This window comes from Mercenaria mercenaria, chromosome 12, assembly GCF_021730395.1.
Source record: "Mercenaria mercenaria strain notata chromosome 12, MADL_Memer_1, whole genome shotgun sequence".
In the NCBI taxonomy this organism is placed as follows: domain Eukaryota; kingdom Metazoa; phylum Mollusca; class Bivalvia; order Venerida; family Veneridae; genus Mercenaria; species Mercenaria mercenaria.
Genome location: NC_069372.1, coordinates 735244 through 746856, shown reverse-complemented (window position 1 = coordinate 746856; position 11613 = coordinate 735244). Strand labels below are relative to the sequence as shown.

The following is an 11613-nucleotide window of genomic DNA, read 5'->3' as shown; positions in this document are numbered from 1 at the left end:
TCATATCTATCTGGTCGATAACAATGTATAGACATATCTGGCGTTCTTTCGTCATCTGCGAATATCACGTGTGGTGTGCCTCAAGGCTCTATACTTGGGCCTCTACTGTTTTTAATTTATGTAAATGACATGGCAGGTGTTGTAAATAACAAACTTTTATTGTATGCAGATGACTCTGCCATTTTAGTGTCTGGCAAATGTAAAAAAGAAATTGAGCGTCTGTTAACCCAGGATCTTGAACGAGTTAGTAACTGGTTAGTTGACAACAAATTGTCATTGCACCTAGGAAAAACAGAATCAATTTTATTTGGCTCAAAGCCCAGGTTAAAAAAGAATGTTAATCTTCATATAGTATGTAATGGTACGGTGATTAAGCACACCAACTCTGTTAAATATTTGGGTGCTATATTGGATCAATGTTTGAGTTATGAGACCATGGTCACATCAATCATTAAAAAAGCAAATGCAAGACTTAGGTTTCTGTATAGAAAGCAAAAGTTTTTATCATTGTACACTAAGAAAATGTTAGTCATGTCCTTGATTCAATGTCACTTTAACTATGCCTGCTCTGTATGGTACTATGGCATTTCTCAGAGTCTGACGAATAGGCTCCAGGTTACTCAAAATAAGATCATTAGGTTTGTCCTTAGACTTGATCAAAGAAGTCATATTGATACCGAACACTTCTTACAGTTGGGCTGGTTACCTGTCACAAGAAGAGTAGAACAAATAACTCTAAATCACGTTTTTAAAATACATTCAGGTTCTGCCCCTTCTTACATGAATGAGTATTTTACTCAAGCCAGTTCTGTACTTAGTCACAATACCAGGTTTAGTAAAGGGTCATGCTTCAGCATTCCTAAAGTCAAAGGATTTGGTAAAAAGTCATTCAGCTATAATGGTTGTTCTTTGTGGAATAATTTGCCACATAATAGAGAGTTTGAGATTTCAACCTTCGCCTTCCCCTTCAACGTCTCTTGCGAAGTTAACGTATGAAGTTGAAGTTCGATTAAAATTCCTTGAGATTTCAAACTTTAGAATGAACCTTACTTCTTTTAATCCGCCCATTCAATTTATCCGTAATTATGATCGTTTTTTTCGTGCATTTTGATATCAATTGTCCGAAAGGGCAGGACTTTTACAAGAGGTTTTTAAAATGAAAATTAAATAAAAACTTGCAATTAATATAAACAACGCATGGATATTAGTGCGATTACGATAGAACCCCACTCCCCCCCCCCCCCCCCCCCCCAAAAAAAAAAAAAACAACAACACACAAAAAAAAACGAAACAATGTGAACAATGTAAAAACTCGTTGGTGTTGCTCCGAACATTTAGGTTTTATATGAAATGATGTCAGTATACAATGAACGATTGTAAATCATACATGAGAGGAAATAAAAATGATAATCATATCAACGTATTCTGTTGTTGATGGTGTTCTTGAAAGATAATACAGTTAATATTTTTTAAACAAAAACATGAGACACCTACTATTACAAATGAAATTCTCGATATACTTTGAACTTAAGTTTAATATATGCGATACAGCAAACACAAAAGACATGACCATAAAATATAAAGGACAGATTCATCCGTCATGCTGTTGACTAGTATTTCATAGTTTTTCTTAACGGTTATTTTTACTTTGAATTGGTACTTTGTACATCGAATTCCTTAAAAGACGCGATGATAACATAAGCCAATATACACAATTTATGAATACATTTAACAAGCGATTTGAAACAAATGTAAGATACTCTCGTGATGTCATACGTTTTGGCATCATGACACTCTGTATGACTCTGTATAATGCCAAACTCTCAGACAGCACAATATAATCGTGCGAAGTCACCAATTGTCTAGCGAAACAGTCAAGAGATTTTAGGTGGAGACGAAAATTGTTGCACAAAATAACATGTGGCCATATACACGTATTTGTTTGAATACACCATTTTATAAGTAAAGCATGTGCAGATCAAGGAATCTGGTCAGAGGGACACCAACTTTAAAGAGGGGGTCACCCATTTCAGGGGTGGGGGTGGGGTTGTCACACCGAGTTTCAAGACCGATTTTCTTTGTAAAATGTAAGAATCAAAGTGGGGATTGACCCACAATGCCCCTTTGCCAGGCTCTGGGTCCGTGCATCTAAGAATGGAGTTATTTCATGAGGCTAACAGGAAACCTCTCGCATCATAATATCATAGATCTGAAATTGTCTGATACTTCAGAAGAATTTTTCGTCCTACTAGTACCATTTTATGTTTATGATTAAAACGCAATTGTCGTATTAAGTGTCCGACAGAAACGGATTAATTTTGTTTGGAAGTGAAAATAAGATGTTCCACCAAATGATAATCGCGCGTTATTATTCATTTTTCAAGCAAAATGACTGTCATGTCAGGTGCCTCCATCCAGATTTCAGTCTTTGATGCAGAGTATGTGGACAGAGTAGATGTAAAAAGACTGAAGTTTTGGCTTCCGTGATATCACATCTCCTGACGTTCAAAACTTCACTTCATGCGACAAAAAGGCCCATCTGGTATAATCGATACCGCCTGGGGACACAAATATGCCGTAGAAGTTAAAGTTTGAACAAAATCTCAAAGTTTCTCAAAATCAATTGATAACTTTATACTTCCAGGTTCAATTCAATGTATTTAGTTAAAATCATTAGCTATACAAAACTTCATTATTCTCATACTTATTGATAGTGTTTCGCATCAGATTTAGTCTAATTATACATATGCATAATCGAATAACTTAATAAGCAGAAATCCTGAAATTAAGCTTTTTATTTCTCATAGTAATAAAGAGAAGTCTTGGGCATACTTGATATTACATGGAAAACTTTAGTAGCAACGTCTGATATAAATAAAGTACACGCATATCGGTGACGTTTTACCCCAAATATATATGAGAGACGTTGAAGGGGAAGGCGAAGGTTGAAATCTCAAACTCTCTATTGTTAAAAATTCTGCAAACATGCAGCAGTTCAAGGTTTCAGTAAAAAATCATCTCCTACATAGCTTGTAGTTACATTTGTCTTTTCTAATTATACTGTGATTGTTTTACTGTGATATTTTTTTTGACATTTCACCCCAAAAAATAGGATGACACTTCACCCCAAAGAGACTAATCACCCCAAAATAGTTTTCCCATAGACTTACATTGTAACATTATGGCGTGTACGGCCTTCCGTACATCGAAACTTGTATCTCTAATTACAAGTTTTTCAAGAACTATCTTAGATCTTAACCTCCCAAAAATGGACTGGGACACCAGCAGCCCATCCCCTGAATGTAAGCACCCCACCTTCTACCGCCAGGTTATTGAAACATTTAATGATTCAAACCTAACCCAAATGGTCAACTTACCAACTAGGGGAAATAATATTCTAGACTTATTCCTTACTACAAACCCAACTCTAGTAAATCAGGTCAACATCATACCGGGCATCAGTGATCATAATATAGTATATCATAATATAGTAGAAACAAAAGTCAATACATCCGCAAGGATATGTTACCAGAAGCCTCGAACAATTCCCTTGTATAAAAAAGCAAACTGGCAGGAAATAAAACAGTCATTAATTCACTACCACCAGGTTATGACCAATGAAGGTAAATGCTCCGCACTAAACACAGAAGAGTTATGGTAAAATTTCTCAAATACTCTAAACAACCTTACAGAAAAATGGATTCCTTCCAAACAGTCAACTATAAGAGATCACCTTCCATGGGTCAATCAGGACATTAAGAAACTAATCAGAAGGAGGAACAGAGCTTTTAAAAAGGTTAAGAAAACTAGCTCATCTTCTGATCGAAAGAAATTTCTAGACTTAAAGCATCTAGTGCGGAAAAAGGTCAAAGAGGCTTATAGCCAGTATCTTGAGCACATCCTAAACCTGAATAACACTGATGCCTCACTCCCAAATAAATCAAATACTAAGAAACTGTACTCGCTCATTAAACACTCGAGACAGGAATCTTCCTCTATCCCTCCCCTTAAGTATGAAAATAAACTCCATCTGGATGATCAAGCTAAGGCAACAATACTGAACAAACAGTTTCAATCTGTTTTTAGCCCCAAATCACCACTAAACCTCGCCTCGCTCAGTAAAATGAAACTAACCCCAGATGGAAATTCAGTCCCTACTATGCCAGATATTAGGATAGGTACAAATGGTATTGAGAAACTTCTCAGCAACCTGAACCCCCATAAGGCCAGTGGTCCTGACAAAATCAAGCCTATAATACTTAAAACACTCTCTGTAGAACTATCTCCCATCCTTGAGGTCATATTCCAGAAATCCCTGGAAGAAGGTTCACTTCCATCCCAGTGTAAATCTGCATATGTGGCCCCCATTTTTAAAAAAGGTGATAGGTCAAATCCAGTAAATTATAGGCCAATTTCATTAACATGTGTCCTATGCAAAGTTCTTGAACACATTGTTTCATCATCAATTGTTAAGCACTTCACCAACCATGGTATTCTGTATGACCTACAGCATGGTTTTAGGGAAAAAAGGTCATACGTTACTCAGTTAGTTATGTTAGTAAATGATCTGGTCACCTCAGTCTACAATAAGAAACAAGTAGATCTTATACTTCTAGATTTTAGTAAGGCTTTCGACAAGGTTAGCCATGAGAAAGTCCTACTAAAAATGCATGAATATGGAGTCAGAGGTAACACACTAAGATGGGTCAAAGGCTTTTTAGATAATAGGATCCAATCAGTAGTACTAAATGGCACTACCTCTGATGCCATCCCAGTATCATCAGGTGTCCCGCAGGGGTCTGTACTTGGTCCCCTGCTCTTCCTAGCTTGCATAAATGACCTCCCACAAAACATTAGTTCCAAAGTCCGTCTGTTTGCAGATGACACGGCAATATATCTAACATTGTCATCTGCAGACCAATCTGTCACTTTCCAAAATGACCTAAAACTTCTAGAAAAGTGGGAGTTGGAGTGGGATATGGAGTTCAACCCCTTCAAGTGTCAAGTGATCCACGCCACTAGAAGGAAACATCCTATCCCTACCCAGTATTACCTACATGGAGTCAAACTTGAATCGGTCAGCTCAGATACCAAGGCGTGGATATCTCAAATGACCTATCATGGGACAATCACATAAATAGGTCAACCAAAAAAGCTAACCAAACCCTAGAGTTCTTAAGAGGAAACATTAAGGTCAAATCCCAACCCATTAAGACCATTGCTTACCAGACTCCAGTCCGACCCCAGCTTGAATATGCCTCCGAGGTATGGTCGCCCCACACCCAAACCCAGATAGACCAAATTGAAAGCGTCCAAAGGAGAGCCGCCCGTTGGATCAAGACTGACTACGGCCGTACTTCCAGTGTAACAGATATGCTACACTCCCTAAACCTTCGTCGACTGGATTTAATGCGTATAGATTCTAGATTATCACTCTTCTATAAGATTCATCATGATCAGGTTGCTATCCCAATCGTAGATTACCTAACCCCAATGACCCGATGTGTCCGCTATGGCCATTCCCTAAGTTATAGGTTAATTACTGCAACCACTGACTATTACAAGTTCTCTCATTTTCCGAGAACTGTGTACCATTGAAACCAACTACCCCCCGGTGTCGCCCACCTCCCTACCCTAGAGCAGTTCAGTGCCGCAGTTTGCAGCCTTGAACATGTCTCGCCCTAGTTATCCTGCTAACTCAAGTTTTAACCTTTTTATTTCACCAAAGTTATTTTTTAGTTTCTTCCACTCTAAATTTTTATCACTATATTCTTTCTCTTATGATTTTGACGCGCAAAACGTCTACGTCCCCGTAAGGGGTTCGACGGTTACGGAAGATAGATAGATAGGTAGATAGTTCTATCAAAATATCGGACGAAAAACATATGAATAGTGATACTTTATTTAAGTAATTTTCGTGTGAATGAGATGACCCCTTGTTTACATCATTGACATGGCGGGAGAAATTCGTTTGATAAAACTTTTTTCAATACACATAAAATGTAGCAAATTTTGTCAAAATGTATGATAAAATACTGTAAATGCAGTGAAACAATATCAATTTTGAAAAATAATCACTTCCTGGGTTTGTTTACATGACTGACCAATCAGAACGCACAGACGTTATGTTATTCCCAGATATACACTTACCTCATTCCCAATAAGTTTTTTGAATTGGTGGTCTCTGACCATTAGTTAACTCGGACTTCTTTTGATCAAGATAAGATAAGATAAGATCAGATCAGATCAGATCAGATCGGCAAGACAATTACAAGTAACATAAGCTCTGATGAGCTTTTTTAACCGGCTATATAACAAGTGTATGTTAACAAAAGTAAATAAGCTACAAGTAAGAATGATAATTTAAACATAAAATCTATGAGAAACATGCTAATCCTATCAACTTTGGTTTAAAACTGCTTAAAAGATGAATTAGTTACAAGTTGACCAAGAATATGGGGCAAAGGTGCCATAGTTAAAAAAAAATCTTAAAATATCAGAATATCACTCAAATCAGATTTGAAAATGACCTGATTAGCATCTTTTTCATAGGGTAACTCGATCAATAATCATTAAATGAATAGCAAAGAAATACAGATTTGTATTATGGTTAAAATTAACTTGATTTAATTAAGAACTAGCATATAGACATGACATATAAGCTCTATCATTAGATTTTCCAACAGATAGGCAGGGTTGCAAGCAACAAGGTACTTCACACTCAGTTTAATTGGTACACAGACACATGTTATAGTGGTTCAGTCAAAGGGATGTAATCACAATAAACACAAAATTGAACACAACATGAACTAAGCAAAAATACAAAATCTAAATGCAAACAAAAGTAGGACTCAATTACATACAAACAAACATTTAGCTACAGCAAATTCTGGAAGATAAAATCAAACTACATACATGTACAGTAGACACAATAGCAGTAAGCAGACTACGAAGGCAAAATGAAACTCAACGCTCGAAAATAATATATATAAAGCAGCAAAACAAAAAGACAAAAATAAAAGGAACAAAAAGATCATGTAGTTCCATGCAAATATTAATTTCGTAAAATAGCGTAACTATTTATAAGTTACTGGATCAATAAAGACACATATAAATAAGCAAGTAAGGTTTTTCAAAGGACAATCTGGCTACGTAAACCCTCTCAAGTCATGTATTTAGAACATAACCCCAGCCTTGACCTATTTGCTGTGGCTGACTACTTAATTAATATATGTATTTTCTTTTGAACTAAATCTCTTTAGACTTTTTATACCTTAACTTAGCAATTCGTGAGATCATTCTCACTTTTATCACGACATGCCTTGCACCAAAGAGATATAAAAATATATATTTTATACTTCTTTGCTTGCACCTCCGTGAATGATCATTCTAGCTAGCCATAGCTTTATCAAATCAAGTGATTCCAACGTTCACGGTTGTTTGAGGGATAAATTTTACACAGAACAAGTGGAGAAATATGAAAGAAATTATACATTTACGGTCTTGTAAGTATGTTTTAAAGGAATTTCTATCTATTATATACAGAATTAAATAAAAAAAATGACGGGTGTATCCGATCACAAAAATACGTTTCTTAGCATACTATTCTGAAGAATATCCCTCCAGCATCCAGCCGATAATGGTATCAAGATGTTTCACCTCCTAGACGTTTCTCCCCTAGACTTTTCACCTCCTGGTTGTTTCACCCCTATTTGTTGCACCTCCTGATTATTATATTGATTAAGTAGGTTTTAAATGTTCTATTGTCATACTTGATTGATCTCTGATTAATGGTAGGTGTTGAGCAGTCTCAGATCAAAGAAGCATAACAGCAGAATTTGAATTTTAGCACATACTTAATTAACATATTCAGCAACTTAGAAAATTTATTATTATTTGGAAATAAAAAATAATATTGGTCAAGTTTTTAAGAATAATTCTGTAGTCTTTAAAAAAGGTTGTTGCAGTTTATAGATCTATTGAATTAAATATGAACATTACTTTTTGTACATGTATTTTTAATACTATTCCTGAATAAATCAAAATAATTTAAGTATTTTTTTTTTTAGAAAATGTGTAGATAACTTGAAGTAAAACAGAAAAAAAGAATCAGTGAAAAATTGATATTTATTTCAATAAAAATGACTCCATAATTTAGAAAATTTAATATTATTTTGAATTACAAAATAATTTAGTCTGTTACACTGATCTGTCTTAGCGAATACTGTTAATATGTAGTATTAAACACGTGGAAGAGTCTTAAAATAATTTTGATTAAATTTTTAATAATAATTCTATAGTCGTTAAAAATTTTTGTTGCAGATCATATTTAAATTTGTAAATTATTCACGATTTGCTTGAATGTTTATTTTAGGCAAAATGTGTAGATAGCTTTGAGTCAAAATGAAAAAAAGATATCAGTGAAAAAATTGTGATATTTATTTCAATACAAATGACTACATAATTATTTCAGAATTGAGATTCTAAAAAAGCATCATTGCAAAACAAGACTTATTTCAACGAATGTAAAATCTGCAGAATTATTTCAGAATATAGAATTTAAAAGAAAAAGCCAAAATAATCTTATTTCAATGGATGTTAAAGATAAAATGGCAAGGGTTTGCTAGTTGGGTTGGGGAGTGACTACTCAGGGAGGTGTGAATTCCTGTGAAATTCTATGTAAATTCCATTTTTGAAATTCCTGTGAAATTAATATGTCACTGACTGGCAACTGACACTTGATACACATTCTACATTATAGAAATATCCAGATAAAGTGTAACTACAGACAGGGTCATTCTTAATTCATTATTGAATTAAATAAGGAAACACAACTATTTTTCATATATTTTATTACATTATACGTTATTAAAATCATTTCTTTTAAAAATAAGCACATTTGAAAAAATACTTTTTATATTTAATATCACATAAATATTTTAACAAGTATCACCACTTTCATTTATACACATAATCACAGTGAACTTAGTCCTAATGTAAACACATAACTGACACATAAATAAGCACATTTGAAAAAAAACAGAACTTTTTTATATTTAATATCACATAAATATTTTAACAAATATCACCACTATCATTTATACACATAATCACTGTGAACCCAGTCCTAATGTAATCATCACTGTAGTTCTTTTTAATGTTCAAACTACATACTCCGCAGGACCGTATACTCTGATAATTTTTCTCAGCAAAGATGTAGCGGATATCTTTTTTTCCCGAGTAATCCTCCCAGTACTCTAATAATTTAGCATCAGACCTTCTTGTTTCGGGCCGTTGCTGCCGTCCCACTCCGTGGTCAACCAACTCCTGGAATTTGTAGAATGACAAGGCCCGTTGTCCACAGTCGCCGTTTAGACGATTGTGCCAGCCTGAAAAATACAAAGTGAATCATTTAAGATAAACACAATTTATAAATGTTTTCTTAAGTAATTTTTAAGATGCAAATAATCATTATAATCATCATGAGATGAAGATGTTCAGTCAACGCTTTCAAACGCTTTTTATGTATCAAACAGAAGATAACAAATTGTTATTAGACAATGACTATCATGTTATCATCATCAACTTCATCATTATCATCATCATCATGGCTTACCTTCAACATTATTGTTTGTTCGGACTCTGTGCATGAAGATGCTCCAGTTCTCCACAGTGAAGACTGTTGACTCAATCCATGTACTTCGAATGTAATCTACAAGTTGACGAAGAGCGTCAGTGTTGGCCCTGGCTGCTAGCTGGTCGAATTCTGGCTTGATGTGGTTGACTGGCAGAAACGGTAAAACTAGTAGTTGTCTGACGTAATTCCAGATGGAACCACGCTCCATGTACGCCGGACCAAGCCCAATGGATTCCACATGCCTGAAGACGGACTGGGACCAGTGGAATACACAACCTTTTATCTGAACATTCGGGAAAACATCTCTTATGGCACCCCAAACAGCTGTAATGATATAAAACAAAATGCCATTCTCATTATCTATTAAAGTTATTTTGAAACAATTGAAACATTTTTTTTAAATACAATTCATCATCATCATCATCATGAATATTGTACTTTTAATTTTAAGTTTAATTTTTATTGAACCTCATCGTCATCAGCAGCAGCTGCAGCACCAGCAGCTGCTGCAGCACCATCAGTAGCAACATCATAAACTAAAACATTCTGTGTGATATATTACTTAAAATTTGCTACATTTTGTTCTCACTTACCAGCCTCGAAGTCTACAACAAAAACTTCTACACTAGGATCTCGAAGCAACTCCTTGGTCTTTTGCAGAACTGCGATGTAGTCGTCCTTCCTTCTACTTAACATGAGAACAAACAACAGTGGTACTTGCTTTATCACGTCGAAGAAACATCTGAAGAAACACATACATATTGACAACTATCAATCAGATTGCAGCTTAATCAGTACAAAAAGAATAACATTCTGGAGGGACCTCAGTCTCAGATATAAAGTTCTTTACATTTCATATCGCCTACATATACATTATTATGTAACATACCTTAAAGGTTCCATCCATAAACCATCTATTTGACTGACGTAGAATATCGAGCTGTTTTTCCGTGGAGAACATGATGTCTCTGATTGTCCACCCTCAGATCCCCGACAATGTAGTTATCGTTGCCCGAGTACTCTTGATCAACCTGAAATTATTTTATGCTTTAGCACTTTGTATGTATCTATCAATCATCTTAATCATGGTCAGTTGAAATAAGCTGCTTAATTTGTTTTATCTTTTTATTCAGTTTTATTTTATATCATTCATCATCACCATCATCACAATCATCGCTCACTCCGCATTCATTTTCATGATTAATACAAAATTCTGAATTAAAGACTTTTATCTTAATGAATACCTCGAAGTTCAGATCTGTAGGATTCGGAGGTCTGAACCTCTGACGATATCTGTTGGCCTTCCTCTGCATATTGGTCACCTTTGGTGGGTTTGGAAGCTGCCCTCGATCACTCATCGCTGTCTTCACTGTATCACAAGCAGAATGGAACACATGACGACTAGCCTCATCTTTCACCTAACAGTAAAATAGTCATGGTCATTGTAATATTTACAATCAATTGGCAAAATAAAATTGTAATATGTCATCCCCATGATGGTCATCATATTTAGCAGAAGGAAATTGTAATCATCATCATTAAGCATAATGAAAGTATACTATGTCATCATCATCACAATTTACATCAGTTATGTTTATATCGTCAGATTAGTGATCAATCATTATCACCAGTTTCTTCATAAGTTTCATTACCGATCATCATCATATTTCAATTACTTTATTATCATATAATTCTATTACCTTAATGTCCAGTTCCTTCTTGTAGAAAAGACTGTACAGTAAAAGAAAATGGCAAGAAAATGTGTGTAGTTGAAGTAAAACCATCAATTTTGGTAAATATGCGCAACTACATGAAAGGACACGTATAACATGCAGAACAGTGTCATATTTACTGGGGAAAAGGGCAAAATTACGTCAAAAATCAAGACATTTATTTGTAAACATTGCACCCAAGCGCAAAACCTTGCAAAAAACTTCTTTGTCTTTCTACTTAACCGACTGTAAAGACAATGTAGC

At 34.9% G+C, this 11613-nt stretch overlaps 1 protein-coding gene across 1 annotated transcript; it reads right to left on the bottom strand.

Moving 5' to 3' along the window:
* Positions 1-9075: 9075 nt before the first annotated feature.
* LOC123535128 (uncharacterized) lies at positions 9076-10650 on the bottom strand. Its single transcript, XM_045317674.2, has 4 exons — positions 10527-10650; positions 10231-10379; positions 9617-9961; positions 9076-9389 (listed from the first exon to the last, which is right to left on the bottom strand). Exons 1-4 carry the CDS (start codon positions 10538-10540, stop codon positions 9076-9078), a joined length of 822 nt encoding a protein of 273 aa, XP_045173609.2. The 5' UTR covers positions 10541-10650.
* Positions 10651-11613: the final 963 nt, after the last annotated feature.

What these genes read in the sequence shown, in the direction of transcription:
- LOC123535128 (XM_045317674.2), bottom strand. An exon ending in TGTTGTAGACTTCGAGGCTG is followed by an intron (nt 9,962 to 10,230) that starts GTAAGTGAGAAC and finishes ATATCATTACAG; the next exon opens with CTGTTTGGGGTGCCATAAGA. An exon ending in AACAAACAATAATGTTGAAG is followed by an intron (nt 9,390 to 9,616) that starts GTAAGCCATGAT and finishes TGTATTTTTCAG; the next exon opens with GCTGGCACAATCGTCTAAAC.